This window comes from Opisthocomus hoazin, chromosome 4 (genome assembly GCF_030867145.1).
Source record: "Opisthocomus hoazin isolate bOpiHoa1 chromosome 4, bOpiHoa1.hap1, whole genome shotgun sequence".
Lineage (NCBI taxonomy): Eukaryota > Metazoa > Chordata > Aves > Opisthocomiformes > Opisthocomidae > Opisthocomus > Opisthocomus hoazin.
Window position 1 is genome coordinate 87530094 of NC_134417.1, and position 27496 is coordinate 87557589.

General features: G+C 41.3%; 1 protein-coding gene across 3 annotated transcripts in view; it reads left to right on the forward strand.

Annotated features, from left to right (window-relative positions):
• Window positions 1-27496, forward strand: part of XYLB (xylulokinase) — an 87051-nt gene that overhangs the window by 14711 nt on the left and 44844 nt on the right. For all 3 annotated transcript variants that reach the window (XM_075419827.1, XM_075419826.1, XM_075419825.1), the window contains 7 exons: window positions 3402-3520; window positions 4715-4796; window positions 5782-5822; window positions 6237-6352; window positions 9605-9720; window positions 13341-13414; window positions 14755-14851. In XM_075419827.1, coding sequence (XP_075275942.1) covers window positions 3402-3520; window positions 4715-4796; window positions 5782-5822; window positions 6237-6352; window positions 9605-9720; window positions 13341-13414; window positions 14755-14851 — 645 coding nt within the window. The remainder of the gene's footprint in view (window positions 1-3401; window positions 3521-4714; window positions 4797-5781; window positions 5823-6236; window positions 6353-9604; window positions 9721-13340; window positions 13415-14754; window positions 14852-27496) is intronic.

Sequence of the window (27496 nt, forward strand, 5' to 3'; positions counted from 1 at the left end):
GTCCAATCTCTTAAGGTTCAAATCACTCCTCATGAATGGCTGAGTACCGTGGGTGATTGATTTAAAAAAAATCAAATTACATTCTGGTGGAATGAAGAATGATTTTCATTTATATTGTGCAGATGTGAAAAGTAGGATACATTTGGGACCTAAACAACTTGAACACTTGAGGCATTGTTTCTTTTGGAAGACACCTTAAAGAACAGCAATTCGGCTCTTGACCTGGAGAAGCTTTATCTTTTGAAATGCTTTTCGAAGAGCCTTAGGCAAATCGTACTTAGCATACTTGTTTTTGTTGTTCTATCAAACAGGGATGCTTTGAACTGAAGCCTTCTCGAAAGGGATCGTGGTGGGCTGAATTTACTCCTGATGTACTGATGTACTCCTTGCCTGATGTCAGCAGAGTTCTGCTGCTGACAATTTTAGCTCACTGAAAAGGCAATCCCGAGTGCTGTAATAGAGATGCATGTAGCTGTTTATAAATGCATGCAAATATTGATCTTTATTTTTTTTAGTAATAAAACCAGTTAGTTTGCATCGTTTGGTCTTTGTATTGAAATTTTTTTGTCCCTTCCCCCGGGCGTTGAAGCACTTACACTTTTGTCTATGTACTGAATATTAGCAGGTCCTGATTGTGCTCCTGGTAATTTTATATTAAAAGTCAGTGATGCTTGCAGTGAAATACTGAATCCTCTTCATCCACGTACTGACCCTTCCCTCAGTCTGTACTAGACCATGGCCTTCATTGCTGATGGGGTATCCATCTGGAGTGACAAGTCAAATGGCTCTCTGATTTTTGTTTGTTTTTTTTTCACTTAGATCTCAGATTATTACTTATTTTATATATTAAACTTAGAACGGTGTGCTTAAGCCATTTTTACTAACTTTTGTTTCTAGAAGTGGCACAGATCATGACCAGAGGTGCTTGAGTTAGGAGCTGGCTGTGCATCACTCCTCGTGTAACCAAAGGAGAAACAGAAGGGGTTCCAGGGAGCTTTCAGCGCTGGTTTTTATTTTCCACTGGCTAGAGATTCTCTTGCAAGTGTCCACAGCTGGGTGGGATGAATCCAGGCCAACAGATTAATAGCTCTTGTAAAATAGTTGTTTCACATCTTTTAAATCAGTTTCTGAGGGCAGGATAAATTAGCTCATCTTTCTTTTCACAGAGCGTATTAAAGTCTTAGTGCCGCTGTATCTACCAGTCAATAAGCTGAAGTGTTGTTTCTGCATGATATAAACTTACACCTTCATCAAGTTAGTGTTTTTCCTGTTTTATGCAGGAAAGATTGGAGGCTGTCCTTACATCTTGCAAAGTTGCATTGGAGAACTCTGGTTAAATGTTCCTCTAGGCCTGTGGCGTGAGGAGGGGAAAAGATTTTTTCCAAAAAAAACACAGAAAACAACACCTTTCTCTAGTAAAATTCCTGTTTATTTAAAGATTCTGTTGCTCACTGATTAATTTAAATTAGTGAAAGTGTTCTTGGCCTTTTCAATTAGGGACTTTTCCAGGAAAATGTATAGATTTACGTAAGTCCTCATTGAAAGCCTTGTTATGCCCGAGAGCTGGGGACACGAGGCTGCTCACACCCTCTGCCTCCGGGAAGCGCAGACAGCGATGCTGGGCTCAGTTTACCCTGGAAGGAGGGGGCGGCTGGATTTACGAGCGATCTCACCTAGAGACCTGAGAGAAGCTGGAGTTCGGTCTTGCCATCTTTCCTTTGCTGTGGGAGGCAGCGGTTTTGACAGCAGAAAAAGGAAATGCACCTTTTGCCTGGGGGAGGTGTGGAGCACTTTTTGCTCTGTCAAATTCCTGCTGGTGCATCATAGGCTAAATAAAGCAGTGCGTAATTTGTGAAGTGTATTCAATTTGCCTGAAATGGGATTGATTGATATTAGTAAATTTAATTCTGTTTTTTTTTATGTTATTAGATATAATCCAGCTGTTTGGCTTGGGTTATTCCAGTGTCTCAGCTGGAGTGTGCAACACTTTCTGTTCACAACATTGTGTGAAGCACTAGCTCCAGGCCTTGCTGGCGGTCCTTAGGAATGGACTGTGCGAACAGATACTTCATTCATAAGCGTTATTAAACTCAGTATTAAGCCTATGTGAAAAAGGCTGCTGGGAGTTGATAGGGTGGGCTCGTTGTTGCGTGCGTAGTGTGTGGCAGGTGTGTGAATACGAGCACTGCTGGAGCCTTGCGACGTGCTGGCTGAAGTGAGGGTTGCATCCTTCGTCTTCCTCTGCATCCCAGCATCGCAAGCATAGTCGTATCGCACAGGCACTGCGTGTGGGGTCAGCTTCACTGTCTCTGTGTTTTGAGAAGTTGAAATATATATTGAATTGAAGTAGATTTCAGGTTTTCCACTGCGCTCAGCTGAGAACGTGGCTGTGTTTCTGAGATAAACAAGTCATGGGCTAAACAATCTTTGAAATGAAAATGTTGTTAATGTAGAGTAAGACTAATATGTCCCTGAACAGTACTAACCAGAAACACATACAGATTTTGAAGTCTAATGAAACGTGCAATTAAAGGCATCTTAGAAACAGAAGAAAGGGATATGGAGTGCTCAGTATGTTACATATATTTCACTACTAACCAACTTCAATTAATGAGAAGCCAAGCCAAAACTAAACAGCCCTTTCTCAGTTGTAGTGATAGTTCTGGTGTGGAAAGAAGCGATCAAATCAGTTATCTAGGTTTTTGCAACCCGTAATTCAGTTCACAGAATCTGGACTTTGGAGGTGTTGCATGCTTGCAGGTGCTGCAGATTTCTGTTGGGCTTTTCAGCATTTCTGAAAATCATGACTTTGGTGTTCAAAGCTGGGCTCTCCAAATTAGCCTCACAATTAGAGGCCACATTTGAAAATATGACCTCTTTTTTTTTTTTTTTTTGTACTTCTAAGCCTTTATTTTGTCTTTCTGAAGAAGGAAACATTGATATGGAGGAAGATTAGTCAACATGGATTTAGATGAGGATTTGATACTGTACTCAAAGGTATGAGTAGCGTAGAGCCATATCACCCAGGGTCGAGTTTCTTCGTTGCAGGTCTCAGGTGAGCACAACACAGGTGATATTGCTGCGTCAGTGAAGTCTCTAGCTAAGAGGGAAGAAGCTGATGGGGAGGCATCCATATTCTTCTTTTTGCTCTTAATTGGGAATAACTGAATTGTCTAGTGCATTGTGCATCAGAGGAACCTTTTCTGCTACCTTTAAAGGTGAAAGCTGTCCAGAGGCTGAATTGTCAGTATCCTTTATGCTTAGAAGAGCTGAAAACGTTCGCTTTGAATGTAAAATATGCATCTGTAAATTTTCAGTTGCCAGTAACAAGGTGGAATTTTCTGATACAGTACAGTCTTGTGTTTAATGATATATGCTTTTTGTTTTGATCTGTCTTGTAGGTTCTGGTATGAACTTGCTGCAGATTTGGGAAAAGGTATGGTCAACGTCCTGCCTGGATGCTTGTGCACCTGGATTAACGGAGAAACTAGGATGCCCTGTAGCTTCCCATTCAGTCCTGGTATGTGCTTGTCTAGAAGAGTTGTAAGCAACAAATAGGACTTTGTGCTCAGAGTTCTGCTGATGGTACTTTCTTGGAGTATATTGATGTGTGCGCGTGAGCATGTGTGCACAGTTATCCTCAGAGCCACACTGCTTGATTTAATACTTCCAGCAGTATTGTGAGTGTGTGTGCCAGAGCAGAAACAGCCGTCTTTGAAAAGTGGTAGCTGGCATCTATCGTAGCTTTCGTCATTGATCCGCTTGGATTTTTGCACACCCTGGGCTATGATGAGAAACATTTTGGTAGATGCTCCAATAATAGGAATCTTTAAGGTGTCCCCCCATGCCCACAAGCACCTGGTCACTGCAGAACTGTGCACAGTATTTATTGCTGCAGAAACAGAGCCCAACATTTGCATTTCTTGACGGGGACCTTGTTTTAAACTGTTTGTAGAGTTAATGAGGTAATCTTTGTGAATAATTTGGGATATTTAAAGCTCCTCAATTCGTGTAGCATAATGGCGAAATCAAATCAAGCTGCATATCTCTTAGAGTAAATGAATTCAGTCTTACTACCCAGCACAAAAAAGAGCTATTGCTTTAGCTGGTGCACATGTGAGAGATTGTGGATACCCATCACCTGATCCGTCTGAATTTGGTACTGATCTGCTGTAATGGAGAGGAACACATTAAAAATCCATATAGATGTCCTTGTACTTTTTACGAATAATTTTCTTCTCCTGTTTTTTGTCTATGGCTACCAAATGTGGCTTAAAAGAATTCTTGACCCCTAAGAGAATAGGGGACATATTTCAGCATTTGAAGTTGTGATGTATATTAATGTTGTGTTTCCTTTTACATTTGCATTGAACTTCTAATTTCTATGTATTAATATTCATGTATGTGTGCAAAATAGATAGATGTGTTTATGTTACTTGATGTGAATAGCTGGAGAGAGACCCAAAGCTAAAATGGACCATTTACTTAACCTATTTCAAAATCTAATCTGAGGGTATTTCTGTGAGGTGCTCAACAACAAAAAATTGGATTCAAAATCTTTAAAATATTCATTCATACTTGAAATACACAGAAATGATTATTACAGCCACTTTGGGGTTTTTCAGTTCTATGTTGCAACACCTTGTGTCATATATTGCAAGATTACTTTCCATTTTTTGAGCTTTTTTTTCCCTCTCTTTCTTTCTTTCCTTAGGGGCCCATTTCTCCATATTATAGTCAGCGTTATGGGTTTAGCCCAGATTGTAAAATAGTAGCATTTACAGGAGACAATCCAGGTGAGATGATTTAATGTACAAGATTCAGTGAATATGATTGATTTACAATTTCAGTACATACATAATCTCATTTATTCTTGGATGCTCCCTATACAATGAAAGAATATCGGTTTATCAGCATTAATACCTTTTTCCAACAACCTTCCATCACGGCTTATTCTGAGCTGTAGACTTCTTGGATAAGCTGGGTATGACTTTTACCTAGTAATAGAGCTGACTTCATTTGCTTCTTGATAACTTCAGTTTCCCTGCCCCTAAGAAGCTATTCTTACTATGAACTGCAAACATTTTAACTTCGAAAATATGAATTTAAAAATTGCTGTTGCATCTTTTCCAGCAAAAAGGTGTAGATGGACCTCATAGGCTTTCTCTAAGAATTGGAGCTGTCCTTGTGTCAAACTGATAGATCTCAGTATAAGGGAAGGTGTTAATTTAGGGTCAGTTTTTGAAATCTTGGAGACTGTTTCAGTGTAGAACAGTCTGTTTCTCAAGGCTGTGAAAGTGAAATACTGATCAGTATTACAGTAGCGTATACAAGTTTGAATCAAGATGGAGGTTTCATTACAGTATATTTTATATTCATATTCTGGGAGATGGTTAAACTCTGCATTTCCCAAAAGCCCAATTTTTCTTCTAGAGATTCAAATCCAGCTTAGTGCAATAAATATGTGAGTAGTCTGATGTACGTGGGATTGTTTCTTCCATGAACTGTGTTGTTAAGTAAGGGTCCACTGTATTTATACATTAAAACATTAGAGAATCATGCAGTTCCGGAGACTTTTGTCTAGAGTGTTTTGATTCTGTTAAAAACCACTCCTTCACCCAAATGCTTTGCCCAACTTTTACAGTGTATTCATGAGCATATTTGCCATGTATATTGTACTTTGAGACAGTGAATGTGATGTATGATTATGTCTCATGCACCATGCTGTAACGGAGTCAAATGAGGAACTTTTTGTCTGGTATTCTGACTCTTTTCTTTCAGCATCATTGGCAGGGATGAGACTTCAAGAAGGAGATATTGCAGTAAGTCAAAACATACTCCCGAAAACTGTCCATATCCCCGAATAAATGAAATACATGAAATGTAAAATAACTGTAGGTTATCAGTTAAATTTATTTGCCAGTGTTGGTTTTCTGTTTATTGGATGCATGCTTATTTTATTTCTATCACTCTGTGAGCTGCCTGGAAGATTTTAAGTAAACTCCTGTGCCTATTTTTATCTAATGCTCCAGACATTAAAACCTATGTCTCCATCTAGTATATATTTCAGTGGCAAGACAACCTAAGTCAGAGCTAGCTTCAAAATGAATCCGATTGACTTAATGTGTAATTTAAAAACAATTAGTGGTGATAACAAATGGTTTTAATTTAATTTCTGTGTTGCTTTCCATGCACATTGTGATAACGCTTCAATTATTTTTTTTTTCCCCCTCCAGATTAGCCTTGGCACAAGTGACACATTGTTTCTGTGGATCCAAGAACCAACTCCTGCCTTAGAAGGTCATATCCTCTGCAATCCTGTTGATTCTCAAACATATATGGCACTTTTATGGTAATATTTTATTTTGTACATCTGGGATCAGTAATGTATATTTCTTTCTCTGTGTTAGTGTTTTTTATTTCTTTTTCAAAAAGATAATGAATAGAACATTCGACATTCTGTATGGTATATGGCAATCTACTGCTGAAACATTTGCATCAAGATTATAGCATTCCTATTGTTTAATTTGAGTGACTGAAACTGCAGAGTTGTGAAGGATAAATTTTCATGACAATAAAAAGCTGAAATCATTTTTATGTGTACATAGAGCCAGTTCACTATCAATCTAAGGTAATACATTTAATGTACAGGAATAACAATCTTCTGAAATATAATAATGTGAAATGTCAGAAACTTGACCAGGCTGCGTAACTTCTGTGCTCTTTGAGTGGTCCAGAGGGGACATAATGGGTCAGGTGAAGGTTCCCTTTTCATAGAGGAGTATAATCAGTGCTGTTCAGGGATGTATTAGGCTGTGCATGTGGAAAATACCGAGATCTCAAGAAACCCAGCTGAGAGAATGATTCTCACAGTACCTTTTGGCCTCTGTGATTCGGGAATCATTGGCCTCCTCGCCAGCCAAGTAGGTGGAAAACTGGGAGGTGTGGTAGATACACCAGAAGCTGTGCTGCCATTCAGCAAGACCTGGACAAGCTGGAGAGTTGGGCAGAGAAGAACCTGATGAGGTTCAACAAGGGAAGTGCAGGGTCCTGCACCTGGGGAGGAACAACCCCATGCATCAGTACAGGCTTGGGGTGGACCTGCTGGAGAACAGCTCTGTGGATAGGGACCTGGGTGTCCTGGTGGATGACAGGTTGCCATGAGCCAGCAGTGTGCCCTGGCTGCCAGGAAGGCCAATGGCATTCTGGGGTGCATTAGGAGGAGTGTGGCCAGCAGGTCGAGGGAGGTTCTCCTTCCCCTCTACACTGCCCTAGTGAGGCCCCATCTGGAGTACTGTGTCCAGTTCTGGACTCCCCAGTTCAAGAAAGATGAGGAGCTACTGGAGAGAGTCCAGCGGAGGGCTACGAGGATGGTGAGGGGACTGGAACATCTCTCCTACGAGGAGAGGCTGAGGGAGCTGGGCTTGTTCAGCCTGAAGAAGAGAAGGCTGCGAGGGGACCTTATAAATGCTTATAAATATCTCAAGGGTGGGTGTCAGGAGGATGGGGCCAGACTCTTTTCAGTGGTGCCCAGCGACAGGACAAGGGGCAATGGGCACAAACTGAGGCACAGGAAGTTCCGTCTGAACATGAGGAAGAACTTCTTCCCTCTGAGGGTGATGGAGCCCTGGAACAGGCTGCCCAGAGAGGTGGTGGAGTCTCCTTCTCCAGAGATATTCAAGACCCGCCTGGACAAGGTGCTGTGCAACCTGCTGTAGGCGACCCTGCTTCAGCAGGGGGGTTGGACTAGATGACCCACAGAGGTCCCTTCCAACCCCTACCATTCTGTGATTCTGTGATTCTGTGAAAGATGGCCTGGAGCTATGTTTTCCCTCAGTGAGTATTCAGGGCAAAAACTTCCACAACAGGTCGTAGTGCTTAGGCAAATATTGACAAGTAATATGCAGATACATTTTTGTGTCTAAATCCTCTGGGTTGTAGGTGCTTGTAACTCAGAACTTCAGCAAAGCTTGAATTTGCCCTTTAACTGTACTGTCGAGTCTTACCTGTGCAGTAATAGGATGCTGTAGATGACAGTGGGAGCAGTGCTCGTGAGGTTGAGCTCCAAAGCGTGATGTCAAGTGCAAGTCACTGTGTTTCATACTATGATTTCCCAGCAGTTGGTTGTTTTTTGAAGTTTTGCATTCGAGTTTCTCTTTTACCCAATGTTTTTCCCACTTTTGCTGTGTGGGAGAGCTGTATAAACAACGTGTTTGTAACGGGAAAGGAGATGCAGAGGCTTTTTTCTGAATAGCTGTTACACTGCCATTCTTCTACTGCAGCTTAATGTGTGCAGAGGCCAAACCTGCTTTTCAGAACACAAGATGTTTCTGTAGCCATGCAGACATAAGGAGTTCCTGTTCCCCCTGCCCAGCCATTGCTGCCCTTACACTGCCCCTTTTGCAGCAATGCCCCTTTGTATAAAATAACGGAGTTAATAGGAGACTTACCTGGGCTGGTAGAAAAAGAGTGCCTGAGCTACCAGGCCGAGTATTTGTACAGAAAACTCGAGTAACTTCAGCTGCTGCTACTGAGCAATTTCAGTCATTCCCTTGCTTGCTTTCTGGATTTTTCTGTGCCTTTCCTGTGGAGTTGCTCTGATAACTCCATGCTGGAGAGTGTTCAAACGGCTTTCCTCTGGGTTTGAGTCCAATGCTGCAGTACTTTGCAGGAGTGTTATATTCACAGAGGAAGCAAGGGAGGTGACTGCGTTAAGGGTGCAAAGACCATAAACACTGAGCAGAAGCATATTTTACAGCATGGTTTACTGGCTCGGGACCAGAACCCTGCAGGTGTGGTGCTTTCATTTGCCAGATGCTGGCATGGAGCTAGACCTCATGAGTCTTGTTGGACCCAAGCTGGCTCCATACTGATACTGTGCTCCTGAATCAGAAATGCAATGTAGAAACACTCTTACTTCTTCTTGCAGAGTCGTCTCGGGTTATCTTTTTAGCACTGTGTCAGAGTACTTCTGACAATGCATGGCAGAGCTACCTCTGCACCCACAGCACAGAACATTTCTCTCTAAGGCAGTTACTAGGTTCATCTGCAGATAGTGCAAAATGAGGTATTCATCTTGGCTGCTGGGTGCAACCGGACTTGGTGCAGCCGTTTCCAGGAGTGCTGGCACAGTGCAAGAAACAGAGCTCTGCAGGACCTGCTGCAGGGCCAGGGTGATGAGAGCTCCTGCTGCTGCTCCATCAGTGTGTTCTCCAGTGCTCTGAGCTCCAGGAGGCCATATGAAGTCAGGCAGTGGGCTGCAGCTCCTGCTCACGGAGCTCTAAGGAGATGTCTTAGCTGTTCAGAGATAGCCTGGGTTTAGCATGGCCTGCCAGAGTGGGTCTAAGCTGGCTCTATGGAGAGATGTACGCCAACATCTCTGCACTGCATTCCGCGACACGTCCCGTAATATTTGTTTTCTCTCTTATCTAGTTTTCTCCCTCTCCATCTCTTTCCATAATGAAGACATGATTGTATCTTTTAGCTTGCCCGGCTGTATTCAGCTGATACAATAAACTCCAATATTGAGTAAAACAACAAATTGCTTTAAAAATGTAGAGCCAAATGTTTTGGAAAACACATATGGTGTGTTTGTGTGTTTCAGTTTTAAGAATGGCTCTCTGATGAGAGAGAGGATCAGAGACGACTGTGCTTCTGGCTCCTGGGATGAATTCGCCAAAGCCTTATCATCTACTGTTGCTGGAAACAATGGAAACTTGGGTATGAGCCTTCACATGAAGTTGGGAGTTCCAGGGCTTGCTTAGACACATGGTTTTGTGGGAGTTGTACCTGCTTTTTACTTGGCTCATGATAAAGTCCAAAAATTAAGTTAACTAGAGCAAGGGAGATTACTAATGTGTACTTAGAAATGCTCTTTTGGCAAGCTAATTTTTCTTCCATATTCACTAAATAAGAAAATAATATTTATGCAGTTCTTTTGGTCATTGAGAGGGTATCAGTAGAATCTTAGCTGTAGAATGTTTAAAACGAGTAATTTCTGAAGGAGGCTTTCATTAAAGTTTGTTTCTTTTTGCTAGAGACTCAAACCAAGTGGATTAAGTAACTCCATACTATACCCTTCCCAGTTTTCGATGGTTTTGATCTCTGAACATTACTGTAGAATCTTGTTCGGTGCCTGTGAACAAAGCAGTAATATCAAATGGCGCCTAGATTTCCTGCGTTTTCCCCAATGTCTGTCACAGTGTCATTTCATCCTGCATTTTCCCACTTCATGCGAAGTTAATGAAATCAAACAGACTGATGATGGAAATATTTAAAAAATATTAATAAACCCATGTATCTGAAGTTTTAAGTTTTCTTTCCTACAGTTCAACATTTCACTGGGGTAGTACATAGCTGTGAAATAAGTTATTCAAAGGTGAGCATATGTGTAATCGAGATGAAGAATTAACCATTGCAGAGCTGGATTTGAAATCATTGCAATCATACCAGATCTGAATTGATATGATTAAAATTGATGTAAAAAAACTGTAGGTAGCAAAGTTTTTTAATGTAGGTATTTAAGCTATAAAAGACTTAATTCCTTAGGAAAGTGATTTTAAGAATTAAGTCTCTTCACGCTGTGAGCTTAGCACCGATTTCGTTTTTAGAAGCTCTGTTACATTGTCTGCCCAATCCAGTCTCTGTGGGGCATTAAAGTGACCAGGAATCTCTTCTCACTAGAAGACAAACCAATTCAGGTGTTTCAGAAAATGGGAAGAAGTTATTCCAAAACCCAGAATTCAGCCACTTTAAACAGTATTAAAAACATTGGAAGCTGATGAAAATTTTTTTGCTGGTTTCAGGGATATACCTGGACACTGCCTTAAAGTTTTAAAATTTGTATTATCATAGAATTATAGTTTGGAAAAGATCTCTAAGATTATCAAGTCCAACTGTTCACCCAAAACCACCATGCCCACTAAACCATGTCCCAAAATGCCACACCTACACGTTTTTTGAACACCTCCAGGGATAGTGACTCCACCACCTCCCTGGGCAGCCTGTTCCAATGCCTGACCACTCTTCAGCAAGGAAATGTTTCCTAATATCCAATCTAAACCTCTCCTGATGCAGCTTTGGGCCATTTTGTCTTGTGCTATCACCAGTTACCTGGGAGAAGAGACCAGCGCCTGCCTCACCACAACCTCCTTTCACGTAGCTGTAGAGAGCAATAAGGTCCCCCCTGAGCCTCCTCTTCTCAAGACTAAACAGCCCCAGCTCCCTCAATCGCTCCTCATAAGACTTGTTCTCCAGACCTTTTCACCAGCCTTGTTGTCCTTCTCCGGACATGCTCCAGCTCCTCAATGTCCTCCTCGTAGTGAGGGGCCCAAAACTGAACACAGTGCTTGAGGTGCGGCCTCACCAGTGCTGAGTACAGGGGCACGATCCCCTCCCTACTCCTGCTGGCCACACTATTCCTGATCCAAGCCAGGATGCCATTGGCCTTCTTGGCCACCTGGGCACACTGCTGGCTCATGTTCAGCCAGCTGTCCACCAACAACCCAAGACCCTGTTCTGCCGGGCAGCTTTCCAACCGCTCCTCCCCAAGCCTGTAGCGTTGCATGGGGTTGTTGTGACCCAAGTGCAGGACCCGGCCCTTGGCCTTCTTGAACCTCATACAGTTGGCCTCAGCCCATCAATTTAGCCTGTCCAGATACCTCTGCAGAGCCTTCCTACCCCCAAGCAGATCGACACTCCTGCCCAACTTTATGTCACCTGCAAACCTGCTGAGGGACCACGCATTCCCCTCATCCAGATCATTGATGAAGATGTTAAAGACCGGACCCAAAACTGAGCCCTGGGGGACACCACTCATGACTGGCCGCCAGCTGGATTTAACTCCATTCACCACCACTCTCTGCGCTCGACCATTCAGCCAGGTCTTTATCCAGCAGAGAGTAAACCCATCCAAACCATGAGCAGCTGGTTTCTCCAGGATACTGTGGGGAACAGTGTCAAAGGCCTTACTAAAGTCCAAGCAGATGACATCCACAGCCTTTCCCTCGTCCACCAGGTGTGTCACCTGGTCAATTATGACATATTCACCTGGATATCTCCGTCCTCTACAAAAATGGATGTTTTCGTGAAAGTCATCCTCACTAGCCTGCATGCTCAGATAACCTCTGGGTTACTTGAAGATACAGTATACCTGTAAAAATACAGTAATAATGGTAATTTGAATTCCTGAGGGAAGCAAAGAAGTAACTTGTTAGGCACCTTCCCCTTTATCACTTGTTCCTTGCGTTCCCCGTTGTGTGAGAAGATGCCGCTGGAGGCCGTGGAGGTTTGGGGTGGGCAGAGGTGGTTGGGAGAGTGAGAGGAGCAGGGGTAACGCACAGGGAAGGGCGAGCGGTGACCAGGTGAGGGTCCTGTTGTGCCTGGGAGGTACTTGGGAAGGCTAATAATATAAGTTTACCTGCAGACCTTGTCTGCCAGATTCAAGGTGGCAACAGGGTCGGAAAGGGATTTTTGGGATGTACATTCCCTGGTAGGGCTTGCACATCTGTAACCCCCAGTGTTGCGTACTGGCAGGTTTTCAGAATGTTTAACCAACAAGACTGTTTCTAAAGCACAGTACTGGTTTTGGTTTTTGGCTAATGTTCGTAGGGCTGCTAGGACAGCATACTCTTGTTTCAAAGGTCTGAACCTTAGAAACTCTCCTTAGTTTCTTAGCTATTCTGTTCAGTTTTTCTGTCCTCGTTTTCTTTTTTTTTTGTTTGCTTTCTTGAATATCTTTTCTGACCAACCCTTCTTGCCATCAACACAAAAGGAATCTTTTTCACATTTTTTGTCTAGCTGTCTACAAAGCATTACTGCATTTCTTCAGATCTCATCAAAACTATTCAGAGACCAGCTCTGCTTCATGACTTGAAATATTTGATGTTCTCTAATAAGCTCATGAAATCTAGTCCAGTACACCAAGTGTTTCAGTATTCCTGTACTCTTCTCACTAACTTACCATTTTTTCTGTTTCTTTTTTTTTCTTGCACCCTTGCATATGGCTACTGAAACTGTTTCTAAGATGTGTTATGTATTATCTGTTACTTGCATGTGTGTGTGTTCTGGTGGATGTGTGCTCCTTTGTAGGCTTGTTGTTTATTATACTGTTGGGATGCCTAGAGCCAGACGTGCTTAAGATCCACATTTTTGTAAACTGAGAGTAGTTAAATCTGATAAATGTCTAGACTGAAAATGGTTAAGAAACAGGCTCTGTGGTGACTCGAATGTCTTTCCAAATACACGATAAACATTCGTTATCATTTTAGCTGTGTGCTGAAATAAGATTCCAACTTTGGGCTAGGAGCAAACATGACACTCCTTAATGTTCCTTGATGCAGGTTTCTACTTTGATGTAATGGAAATTACTCCTGAAGCAGTTGGGATTCACAGATTCAACAGAGACAACCAAAAGGTAGTAATAATCTAGTTAATGTCTAGAACCTTGAAGGAATGCTGCCAAGGCTTGAAATCTTTGCCATTATCTTTTTTGTGATGCTTGCTTTCAAGTTTCATTTATCGCTACAAGCCCCTGGGATGATTTTCATAAGGAAGCATTTGGTCTGTAGCTTGAGAGTATCTACAGTGCAAAGTCTGAACTAGAACTTATATGGTATTTTTTTTAGGAAATATTTCCTTTACTGGAAAATGTGGATTTACTGAAACCAACACTATTTTTGAAACAGGATTAACTTTAATCTTGTTGAGAGTTTAGTACACTTACGTGACTTAGTCCCCATCTTCTGCGTTTCAGACACACAGATAAGGATGTGTTGAAACTCTGGATTATAATATATTTGTCTTTTATCTTGCTCTAAATGTGTATGTGGCATAAAGACCTCATTTTGCTGTCCTGCATGTCTTGAAGTAATCTACAAGCCAAGTAGTGGTATGTAAGTAAACACAGGCTCAAGTCCAACTGGAATTAAAATAGAAACTCTGCTATGGAAAGAAAAGTTCTTTGCATCTTTTTTCTTCTTTTTCTTTTGAGGACAGGGTGTTCTTTGAATGTCTGGCTTTCTGGTTGGTACTGAAACTCAAGAGACTCCCAGTCGATTAGACCTCACCTAGGTGAACAGAGATTGATGCTGTCTTGTGTTTGCAGTGTAGCACTAGTCTTTTAAATGTTTGCTGTTTAAATGACTGCATAATCACTTCTAGCTGTTCTACAAGTTGCAGTGCATGGAAAAACTCAACTTTTTCTGAAAGATTCTTTGTATTTGTTTGAAGTTCAGTATTTTTGTGCTTCTGTTGCCTTGCTCATATTTTGGTTGATGAAAGGACAGGAGAATGTTATCTGTAGCAACTAAATAAATTAATGAAAATATTACATAGTGCATTTGTGCAGACAGAAACAGTTTTAAACTTTTATGACATTGCTTAATGCACCTGAATTTTATCTACTTGCTTTAATGTTACGTTTTTGGAATACTGATTCTTAAGCAGCCTTCGGTGCTGAGAAATGCCTAGAGAAGAGTTTACAACCTGAACTAGAACCTTTTCCCATCATGCATTGATTTCAAGTTTGATGGATTTGCCAACAGCAGTGAGGTTATGGGTTGCGTTCTCTGTCATGAGTCTTAGGTCCATGTCGTGTATATGAGTGAAGAACTGGGCCTCGCTGAAAGCAGACTTCAGAGTGAAGACAGGGATAATCAACTATGAATCTGTCCTGTGTTTTTAACCAGTCTCTAGCTTTGCGTTGTATACTGTGTAAGGTGCTTGTTAACGTAATGCATTCCCGCTTTGATACAGGTTTCAGACTTTCCAAAGGAGGTGGAAATACGAGCACTGATTGAGGGGCAGTTCATGGCCAAGAGGATTCATGCTGAAAAGCTGGGATATAAAGTCAGTAAGTATGATGAAAAAGCCGCAGCACCAATGGCACAAGCACAGATAGGGGTCCCAACAGTAACGCCGGTATTGTGATGCTTGTCCTGCCTGATGGATACGGAAACTGGTATGAATTCTAGATTAGCCTCCTGGAACAATTTTTGATGATGCGTTGGGGCAAGTTTTTGCAGATATTAAATTTAGAAGGACCAGTGGTTTAACTTTAAGATGACTTATTTTTCAAGTATTCTTGCTGTTTCCTTGTTACTGAGCTGCATTGTCAGTTGTTAAATACAAGTTTGGGCTTTGATAACTTCTTAAGTGGAAAGAAGACCAGCCCTTTGCCTAAAGCAGAAGATGGTAACTCAGAAAATCTGACAGCTGTATTCAGTTCCTGGATCTGCCATAAGCTGGTCACTCACCTCTTTACCTCAGTTTTCTGTTAATGAAACAGAAGCCCTTTCCTAGTCTTGTGATTCAGAAAGCAAGAGATCCTCCTCCTAGTATTTGTAAAATGAATAGATTTTAGCACATTGGAACAACAAAATCAGCCAGTATTTTACCTGTGGAAGTGGAATCAGATCTTTACTAGCTGTGCAATTCTACAAAAAGAATACAGGCAAGTTGGTAAGATGCTTTATTGGCGTTTTCTGTCGGTGTATCAGCCAGTAGCATCTTAAAAAATACTGAATTAACTCATCTTGATGGTTTTTAACCAATATTTTGTTTTTTAAAACTGTATTATTTTTATTTACATCCTGGCCTTCTTTACAAGCCAATCCTGACCTCCTTGTTTACAAGCCATTGCTTGGCTCCAGGCTTTTATCCATAATCATGAAGGATAGAATTTTTTTTGCTGTTGTTCTTTATTTTGAAGAGAGAACTTCAGGAAGTGAAAGTTGAGAAAATATAGAGATACTGGAACAAATCACAAGGCTTGGCAACACTGCCTCATAAATTTACGCTATGAAGGTTTTCCTGTTATATATTTTCTTGTATAGTTGAAACCATATTTATTTGGGGAGCTTATTTATGGAGACAGGCAGAGATTCAAATATATTGTCTTTAAAATACCTGTTTATCCTTCATTCTTTTGTGTTTTGCTGCACCAAAAGCTTGGCTTATATAGCCTAGAAAGCTCATGGCTGAAGAGGATACTTTTGCACTCTGTAAATGTCAGGAGTTAGACAAACACCAGAGTGCAAGAAGAGCTATTCAAAATACCTGACAACTCTGACACAGAAACAAATGGGTAGAAATTATCTGTAAATATGTTTAGGCTAAGTAGTTCGAGGATGTGGCTTAATAAGCTTTAAAATTTTTTACTTTTTTTTTTTAGCGCTGTAGATGTCTACAGTGACAAGGAGATGGGTGTGATTGCACTGTGTTCCGGTAGATTCCGTGGAACCTTATATGCTTTTGTTTTGTTGCATCCCAAGGGTCTTTTAGCTATTTGGTAACCAACATGATGAGTCGCTTTAAAAAAGAACTGCTGTATGCAGTGTAGGCTGTGTGCATCTCCCACTTTTCTGTAGTGGTATTATTTAAACGTCGTATTCTGTTGTTCGTGTAGTGATGGAGGCTTACATCTGCGTTTGTTGTGTGACAGCTCTGAAAACAGGGTGTGTTCTGAATGTGTTTCAGGGTACGGATGAGCATTGTGGGAATAGCTCTGGTATTGCCAGACTTTCTCTTGTTTAATAGCTGCAGTTTTTCAGGCTGCTTTTTATGTTTTTAATGTGATTTAAAGGCTTATTTATCTTTTGCATGAAATACACAGTCAGAAACCTTGCGCTTATTCAATTCCTTTTAGGCCTTGTCTACATGGGGAATTTACTTTGATTTTTCCAGGAATCAAGCTGATTTACATTCAAAAATATAGTTACAGCTGTGTAAATCTTGGCTTTTTGTTGTTGTTGTTGTTTATACCAATGGGAGAATACAGTAATAACTGCTCACAAGATCCGGAGAGTTGCATGATGACACCAATTAAATTGATCTGTAACAGAAAAGGAAATGGTGTGGTCAGTCACAACAAACGCTTTGCTATGGTATGCTGAGGTTCGTGTGGTGCCATCTCAGTGGTGCACATAAGTCAGCAACCTGGCTAAGAATTTCCCTAGCTCTGGCACCAAGATGCTGGAAAATTATTTTGGCATAGTCATGAACCTGCCTCTCTATTCTTGGGCCAAATGCAGTAATCTTAAAAGCAGCAGCGTATGTCGAAGAGAATTTTGTAAAAATAAATGAATAAAAATCTGTCATATGGAGTTCTTGGTTATGCACTGTGAACATGGCAAACATTAGATAATCCCTTAGAATTTACTTTTCAGTTAATGAATATATTATTTTGCTAGGAGCCCTATTTTGCATCCTCGGTCTAGCTAGCTCTGCAGGAAGCAGTGCGATGATGCTGAAGGAGTGTTTCATAGCTGAGGTTTTGTTGCCAGTTTGCTGTGTCCAGCACATTATAGTTCTTATATAAATTACAAATAATAGTTTAGAACCGCCCCCCCCCGCCCCGAAAACAGCTGTTTGTGCTTGTGCAAGGGTTTCTGCAGCTCATGTGCCGGTAGAGGGCAGGGGATTCTGTCTCATGATTTTTTTTCCTTGAGGCTGCGATGTGTGTGTCAGCCTTGTTTTGAAAATGGCACAGCCACCAGGAGATCCTTAGGAGAAAAGTTAAACCTTGCGTTAATCGTGATTTAAGGGTTTGAAAAGTGTGTGTCACTCTGTTCTAATTGCTGTAATCTTTCTCGATCAGATTTCAGGGGAAATCATTCAGTAACACCCTGTATCCTGTTTTGCTTATGTGCTTAGGAGGTGGGTCGAGCGTTGTGATCTAGAAACAAACAAGCGAAGTTTGGTCTGCCCCTGTTGTTTACATCCTCCGATTCAGAGATTCATGTAGATAAGGTGAAGATTTGCTGTTCTGCCTTTATTTTCCTGGATTTTGATTGTATCATAAACGCCTTCTGTTTTGTCACTTCCCTTTTCTGCTTGCAGCCATCCCCTTTTGAAAGCTGAACTCTCAGCCAGGGTTCAGAGGCTAGCCATACAGACACGCTTGCTGTGAGGTTTGAGGACTCTGAAGTCAAACGCATGGCAACTTTACAGAGAAATGACAGTGTCTGCAGCTCAGTGACACAGGTGATCACGGCAGCTATAAAGCTGTCAATGGTTCAGACTGATCTGCCAGTATATACTTTAATAATCTTGATGATCACTTGCTTCTATTCCTGACCAAGCAATCCTAAAATTCATTTTGACACTGACTGGAGAACATTGCAATGGTCCTTGCTTGGACCTAGTGAAGCTGTCCTGGTGAAGACCCACAAAACTGATTATTCTTAGGAGCAAAACCCACCCCCTTGCCCACTGATGGGTGAAGTAAATATTGTTGTGATGTATGTTATGTGTGCTGAAGGAAAACAGCACACAGGTTGGGAAGCTGGTGTTGATCACACATGTAGGCAATAGAGATTTAAGTCATGTGCAGGTCTACAGTGTAGAAACCTTCATGTCAATGGTAATCTGAGCACTAGGTCTATGTATACTGGGTCAGGTGTGCGCTAGGGTTGTGTTAAATAAACTTTTGTGGGACTGCAGCAGCAATTAATAAATCCTGCCTTGTAGGTGGGCTGATTACCTGGGGTGGGGTCCGTGTCGCAGCTGTTAGCTTTGGACAGGGCTTCCTGCCGTCATGTTGGTCTGCCTGTCTGTGGGTTCGTAGTGCGCCAGCTGCCCGATGTGCTGTGCGTGTCACGCTTATGCCTTGAGGAATGTGATTCTGCCACCTAACTGTCATAAGCAGGGGGTCATGGATAGCAGGTGCCAAGTTTTACAAGCACAAGCTTCATCCATAAAATCCTGTGTCTGTGTTTATTATGTAATTTACAGTTTCTTACGTGCATAAATCCATCACTTGCCCTGAATTCTGCCGACTGTACTTGGTGCTGAAGTGCTGGCTGGGGTGACACAGACATGCCCGTGGCTTTGCACTGCTGTAAGAAGGAGCTGATTTTTTTCATTAATTACTATGTGTGACCGGTGTTTCAAATGTGTGAAAGTACGCCTTGCTGATGGGGTATACAACGGGATGCGTTCTTAAACAAAACAGCAGTCCTACAGCGCTAGGATAAAAAGGGAAATGTCAGAGCATGCTGGGCTTGACTTCTTGGTGGTTAGAGGGGGAACTTACGTTTTCTGAAAAACTCAATCTAAAATTACATGAGGGCAAGCTCCAAGGTGCCAAATTTCCTTTTTCTTCAGGTGATGTTTCCTTCTGATGCCCTTTTCGGCAGATTGGAGGTAGTAATAATGCGTGGCTCCTTGTCCGCAGGGAAGGCAGTCAGATGGAGCTCCGAAAATATGAATTGATATAACATGGAGCTGTTGTGTTTCATCATTCGTGTTGTCATGCAGAGGCACAGAAATCTGATGGCGAGGTGTGAGGCTGTCGCTTCACAGCAGACTGTTGATCCGTCGGAGGATGAAGCGGCTCTCTGGTTTGGCAAGGCTGGATGACACCGGTCCTCGGGACCCTCCGGGGATGGCTTTGCGTCAGGCTGAGACAGTTTTTTCTGCTGGTGGTCGTCTTTGACTGACTGGCTGCTGTGACTGTAGTCTCCAAAACTCTTACGAATTAACAGGATCGCTGGGGTACTTGTTCCATCCATCGCCTTGGCCTTCGCCGCCGAGTGTCTTTCTGTGCCAGTTGCAGCAGTGTTTCGGCTGAAATGAGGAACACTGCGAATGAGGCCATTTTGTAGTTGCATACAGATTAAATTGATGTTTATGCCCTGCGGGATTTAAATTTCTTAGAGAAATCAATACTAAAATGTTGTGTTGGCTTCGTGCTTGTCTCTTGCTGTTTGCTGCTACGAGTGCTGATGGTGTTTCAGCAGCATGAGGGTCATGGCTTTGTTAGGGGACTTTTGTTTCAGCAAGTGAGTGAAAACAGTTTAAAAATAATTAGAGGACAGTGCCCTTGAAGGGAGGTTGAAGTCCTCTGTTTAAAATATCAGTGAATAGTGGTGACGGTCAGATGGGAACATATATGAATAGTGATGGGGCAGAGTGTGCTGCTTCGTGTGCGGTACAAACAGACCATAAACACCACCCTTGCCATTAGATCTTAGGCCAGTATTTTTGAGGGAGGAGCACTGGCTCAAGAAGTACTTTCAAATTTACCAAAGGCAGGATCTTCCTCCCAGATAAGTTGGTGATTCTGCTGCAGAGGATATTTGTGTTTTCTGATGAAACATCTGGCTGATAAGAGTGCCAGTGTGAGACGGGCAATACCTTGCCAAGAACTGGACTGTATCCCCTCTGATTTCCCACAGAGCATCAGACTTTTATCACGTAGCAGAGCCTTCTAGGCATGATCAAGCAAGGCTTGGTTTTAAGCCAGTGGTCTGGAGTGAAAGACTGGTTAGCTCATGACCAATTCCCTGACCAAGTAGTTTACAAAAAGGGCTTTTTATTGTTACTTGGCTCAGGAGAGTACAGTATTAGTTTAGCTAATTTTAAAAAGGGTTAGATAAAATGTCTCTGAAGGAAATGACCTAATGTGCTATAAGGAAGCTGCTTACGTGCTGTAGAATTTTTCATGCAGTGGCTATTGTCCTGTTTTTATTTTGTTCTACGATTGTTATACATATACAGGAAACACAACGAAGACAGAAAATCTGAAGAGTTAATAAAAAGGTTGGAAGGGGTACTATCTGTCTTTCTTTCCTGACACAATGATAAAATGTTATTGTTTGAACAATCGCTTTTAATGTTTGGTCAGCAAAAGATGAAGCATGTAAATGGTTCAATTCCTGTGCCCTGATGGTAGGAAAGATTGTGACTCTTTCAGTCGATGTACTGTTCAAGCAGTACTCAGAAGAATAGTCAAACTGTCAGTTGGTGGTTTTTTTTAGAGCTTCGTGGATCTTGAGAAGCTGGAGACTTGGAGATCCGTTGGGTTATCTAATAAATCTCCTTTTATCACTTTTTTTTGAGACTGGTCTACAGTTTTAAATCCATTTAGATTAGCAAGGGCGCGACATGATTGCCATCTGTAAATACCTTCTTGGGGATACGAAACTTGTTAGTATATGACTCTTGAGCCTTACATACAGAAACACTATGGTTCAGTAAGTGGAATTTGAAGGTGGGCAAACCTCAAATGACAAGCAAGGTGCGGATTTTTAACAGAAACTGAAATCGAACAGTGCAGCAATTGACCATGGTGTAGTGAATTCTTCAGCACTGGCAGTTTTAAGAACAAGATGGGGATTTTTTTCTAAAAACAGGTGCTCTGGTCCAAAGACATAATTTGTGTTATAGAAGAGTGAGTTCAAAGGATCAGCGTGGTCCATTCTGTCTTGGACACATGGGAATCTGTAAGAGATGCCATTGCTAGGAATCTCATCTGATTCACAGCTAAATGTACATTGCTTTGTATTAATCATTTGTACCAAGAGCCACTGCTGGTATCGCTGTAAATGATACCCTGTTTTGATGATCATTCTGCTTGTAAAATACTACATTTACCTTAGCTGACACTTAGTCAAATGTTGCATGTTTATTATTTTAAGTCTGTCTTCCTCTGTCTTTCTGTATTTTCGTTTTTGTTGCTCAAATGTGACAGGCCTATTAGTGAACTCTCCCAAGATTCCCAAGTTCCTCCAGCTGTCGTTCATTTTTTCCTGTTTAAGGTGATTCAGTTTCTCCTGCACATCTCACGCTATGCATCAGTTCTGAGCACTAAGTGTCTCAGTGCTTTCAGCTGCATCAGCCCACACTTGAGGTGTTTCAGTGTTAACAGGGGTTCTGCTAGATAAGTCATTCTTTCCTTACCTACTCTATTTGCCTGCACGTACAGTGAATCTTAGCTGTGTTTGTGTTTGTTGCATGAGATTAGGCAAGACAGATTTGCCTTAGTTTAAAAGAGAGTATTGCTGAAGTTTTTCAGACAAGTATCTTAAGCTTCAGTTCCATCCAGGGTTTGATGTCCAGAGGACTCAGTGCTCATTCAGATGGTCTCAAAAAAACCCAACCACCCTCCACATTTCTTGTTTAAGTAAAAACAAATCACAAGTTCACACATCTGTGGAAAAGGGAATTTCGCAGTCTACTTGTATAACCTTAGTTCTCTTCAGACATGAAAGAATTTATTTGGGCAGCTTTTTTTTCTTATTTCTGGCCTGTGGTTTTCAAGAACGTGTATTCTTTTTTCCACCTTTAAGTCATAATGTTATTTAGCCTGTACGTGGTGTGTCCAACTGACGCGCTAGCAAAGGTGTGCATGGTGCATGTAAATTGGCAGGTCTCAGCCGCCAGGCTTTCACAACATCAGTTTAGGCCAAGTGTAAAGGGTGGCAAAGGATGGGTAGTTCATGAAAAATAAGCTTCAAGTGCAGTATGTACTTCTAAAGGTCTCTCTCTGACGTGAGTAAGAACAGAAATTTTTCAGCTTTGCACTTGAAGGCTGGAATTTGGAATCAGTGACACAACTGACCCGAAGAAAGAAAATCAGATGTGTGAAAAAGTGAGATTAGAGCATCCACAGAATGAAGTCCAATGATATGGTAGGTGACATGAAATTCCTGATCCCAGCTTCTGGACAGTGATACCATTTTTCTCTTTGATGTTCAAAAGGCTGGACTTGACAGTCTCTTACAGTGGCCTTCAGCTCATTAGTGCTATACTTTTCCTAGTTGGAAAATCTGGGGAATGGATGAAAGAACACAAAGAAAAAGTTCGCTTGAATCTGAAATTGTCTTTTTCCGACTGCACTTACAGTGATTGTACTGCATCAGACAGACTTAAAGTAAAACTAAACTCCTGCTGAGCATTGTACATCAATTACTACTCAAGTAGAGAATGAGTTTGAAAATGGCCACTTGTCTACCGCTTTTCTTGGTTTTAAAGTATTTGTCTTCCATTTGGCAATATTTGAAGCTTAATAAGAAAATTCAAGAAATTTCTGAAAGCTGGAAATTTGAAATTGAAATCAAAGTATGCATATACATACAAGCAAAGGGCGGTTTGTGATGGTTTTCTTTTTGATAGTGTCTCAAAGTGAAATAGTTCTTTAGAGGCTACCTCTATTGCACATGAATGCACTTGTGAATCTTTATCTGAATGTTACTAGAGTGGCAGAACTCTTAGTGTTTCACCTCCTTGTGTGTCTGTCTTGGATGATTCTTCTGAAATGCATCATTTTTAGAAGTTTTCAGAAGTTCTGGTGGGTGAAAGTTCAATTAGCCGCTGTTTGTTGAAATCAGATAGCATCTTTCTAAAACATAAATCTGTGTGCATTTGTATTTCCACTTTTGCAGTAACACAAAGTGGAAGGGACGGCTGCATAGGAGTTTCAATGTGCTGAGTGCTGTGTGAAAAACTCCACTGGAAGGTGTTTGGTGTGCACAAACACATAATATTGAATCCTTTCGTTTTGCAAAGCAACAATATTAACAAAGGTAACAATACTAAATGATGTATATTCGTTATAGAACTAGTATCAAATGCCAGTATTATTTTGGGCAACAGATGAACTGACTTGGACATATGTTCCATTTCCTTAGCCTAAAGTTGGTAACCAAAGTTTCAGTGTACTTATCTATTTAGTCAGTGTACTCCATCATTGATAGCAGCATTCTTCAACGTGTTCTCCTGTCTGGTTTTCAACAGATTAAGATCACTTTTGTGACATTTAAAATATGGGCTTTGTTGGTAGAGGGCTTTGGACCCTAAAGGTATCTATGTGCTGAAGGAAGGCTTCTGGGGGGGCTCTGTTCCAGCACATCTGTGGCTGTCTTCTCTGTGTTTCCAGGGTTGGGTCACTCAGTTCCTTCCCTCTCTGTTGCTGGTATCTATTACCGAACAGGTAAATGTCAATATTTATCTGTACATAGCAATTTCCATGTATGCATCTCAAGAAAGCTGGAGGGCACTCAGTGTTGTTACAAATCAGCAAAGTATTTCAGTCCTCTCAGTGGCCAACTTAAAACATGCAAAACAGCAGAACATAACGTCATATATTAGCCTGTGTAGTAGCAGCCCTATGAGTAGCACTGGAATGAAGGTAGACACTGTTCACAGAGCTGGAGGGATTTTAAAGGATATTTTCAAAAAACATTCACTCTCTTCACTCAGGGTGCTCTTGATCTTTTTTGTCTGTGTTTATTCTGGTCAAAAATGAACTTTTTGTTGTTTCGAAGTAGTTCTAATTACACTGATAATACAAGTGTACAAGTGGAGAGCTGCTTGAGTAATCTCTTCAAATTAAGTGCACTTGTAGTTAAATGACTGAAGTTTACCTGCAATTGAACACATGTGCTGCAGAGAAAGCGATACAAAGCTTTGTATTTCATACCTAATTTTGTCTGTGGACATAAAAGCCTGGTACCCACTGAAATGCAGGTGAACATCGGAAGCTATTGTTTTTAAGTGTGACACATTAGAATAAAATATTGCTGGAGTATCTATTTGAAAAGGTGGGACTGTGTTTAGAAATTGAAGTACTCAGGACCTAGTGGCTTATTTTTTATTTGTGTGTTTTAAATTTCCTTTTTTTATTCATTACTGAAAAGGTATTCATAAATTCTTTCACCAACAGTAGCTGCTATGAGCTGTGATCCAGGTCAATGCAAATTTTGAATGTCATCTGGGCTGTTACTTGCAAGTGTAATCACTGCAAGGGCATTCCTGTTGATTTCAGCGTTGCTATTTGCATGAATAAGGGTGCATCATGAGAACCGGGACAGTGCAGGTCTATAACCCTAATTTCCAACCCTTGTTATATGCTTGAAAACGAGCTAGATAGCTCCTGCCAGGCCTGACCGTTTAACCGTTTTTTACTTTAACCAAGGGATTAAACTGGTAGAGTGAGCAGTTCCAGTTTAGAGAGGCCACAGTTTAACTTCATGCATCTGCCTCCTCCCTACATCCTTTCTGGCTGGCTTGATGGCACATCCAACACCCCCAAACCAGCTGCAAATTCCAGGAGATGGCAAAAGCAAAATATGTTGAGGACTGAGGTAGAATGTGTTGTGTTCTACTGGTTAACCCAAGAAAGTTTTATATATATATGTTTTTATTTATATACGTGTACAGTCACTATCTATATATTAATGCCTCTAGCATGCAGATAACTTTTCTGTGTCATTTAGAGGATGGGAGGCAAGATTGGAGACTTACAGAAACCTTTTAGTTCTAATAACTGTCATATTTCTGAAATGAACTCTTGTCTGAGTAGCCACTCGTGCAAGTGACTGCTACGTGTGGGGATGCAGAAAATGTCTTGTAAAACTGTTATGGCTTGGGTAACTCATGCGCATCTGATGCTTTGGAGCAATACCACAAATGTATGGGAAATGTGATCTAATGAATAGTGTATACCTAAGAGCTCCACATAAAAGACTGGAAGAACAATTATCTAAGTTGAATGCAGTGTTTTAAAAACAGCTTCATCCATTTTCATGCCATTTTTTGTGCTTTTCCTCTAAATAACTCTAACGTATATTAATTAATTGCTTGAAATAATACCAATAAATCTAACAAGGTTTGTCTAAAGCTTGACTGCACAGAGGAAACTTCATGTTTGTTTCAGTGGTGAGAGAAAAAAATCATTTACTGAAAATATTAAGAAAACTCATATTAATTTAGATGAAACTTAATGAAATCTTTAATGGCTTTTTAAAATTGTTTTATTTTCCTTAGATTTTAATTTGAATTAAATCATTACTATTGTTAAATTAGTTAAACACTAAATTAAGAAATGCAAATGAAGTAAGCCGAAAATCCAATGTGGTTATTGTTTTTATTGATATATGTAGGCTAGCGGTGTGGAACAAATTCCAATTATATCTGATCTGTTATTTGCAGTACAAGTTCCTGACTCTTCATTAAGTGTAATCCATTAGATTAAATGCTTTGCTCAATAACAGCTTGGAAAAAAACAGTATTACAATAAATCTCTTGCTGCTTTTGCCTCTTTGTTTGGGCTCTTAACACTGTGTATAATGCAGGCTGCAAGGCTTTCTAGTTTGAAGTTTTAAAATCCTGGCAGCTATGATCACCAGAGAAAGATAAATGTAAACTTTAGGTAGCGTAGTCACAGGAGGCCCAGGAGCGAGGGAGAGTTGCCAGAGGCAACTCCATTACATACATGAATTCACCTGAGGAAGTGTTCAGTGACTTCTGCTATGCTAATTTTAAATGCTAGTAGCTAATGAAGAAAAGTGCTAGTTTCTCATGATATATCACCCTGTGTGATTAAAACATCCAAAATAAATGAAGTGCGTCTTCAAGTATCAGAACGAGATTATTCCAAATTGTTCTTTATCCTTTGGTTTATATTTTTATAAAATAGTATATTCTAAACTGTCTGAAATCAGTAGAAATCTAGGTGGGAAAGAGGAAAATGTATGCGCCATTTTGGGCTTGTCTGCTTTGTGCACAGTCAAGGTACTCGTCTGTGGAAAAGTTCCTTTTTCCACTCCTTCCTCTTTCCACTCGTCTGTGGAAAAGTTCCTGTTTTCCTTGGAAGTCATTCAGGAAGGTGAAATTGAGCAAATCAGCCACCAAAGCGGCCAGTAGCTACCCTGTAACAGTCCCAGGTGGAGAGAGGACACCATCACCCAGGGTACGCCGTGCTGCGGGACCAGCCCAGCGCAGCTCTGGGCACACCAGGCACACGTGGTGGTACCATGTTCCTGAGCTGAGCCTGGTTTGTGCCTGTGCTGCTACATCTGTCCTGGGGCTGCATGGCTCTGGGTAAGATGGTAGGGTTTCTTTGGTGTCTTCCAAAGCTCCTGCTTGAGCTGCTAGAGGAGTTGTATTATTATATAGTGTGGAAGAACTCACCTGTCCTGTTGAGCCCCCATGCAGAAATGTTTTTAGCTTGCTGTTACAGTCATATAAAGTCCTTGCAGCTCAGCATGCTCCTCACTTCAATTTATTCTAGCGGTGTCAAGGCATGTGTCCAGCACAAGTGGATGAGCTGCCTCTGCTTGTGGCTGCGCTGCGTTTACAGCAGGGTGTGCAGAGAAAACATGAGACCTCATCACTGTTTTACAACCTTCTGGAAGGCACTGTTGGACTTTGGTGAGGAATCCGTGTGACTGGGATGCTGACAGAGCAGTGGTGACAGCTGATATTTACAGCAGTTGCTCTGGTTTCACTGTATGTATGTACTTTTTTTTCTCCCAGTGTATGAGGTAAGCGGCACTAGTAACTTCATAATTATCTGTGTGAGTAAAACCGATTTGGCTTCAGTCAATGGTGAACCTTTTCCTGGCCGGGTAACTGTTGGACTTGATGCGATGGAACCTTGTGAGGTAGTTACTGTTCTGTTTTACCCTAATGTGGTGGGCATAGCTGGTGTATCCAAAGTGCTGGCTGGCTTTGGGAGATGGGATTCCAATGCTGGGGTTAAGTCATTTGCGATCTCTATGTCTACAGGGGGAGCATGTGGCAGAGGTAGGACAAGACATTGAGCACTGAGCATGGCTGTCAGCCTTCTCACCTTGTGCCCAGAGAAACTTGTGCCCATGCTACTCCAAATATTGAAAACCAGTCCTTGTTTTCTGCTCGGTCTCTTCCCTCTTCCTCCTCATCTTTCCGTTTCTCTGAGTTCTGGGTCAATATGCATGCAGAGTCACTCAAA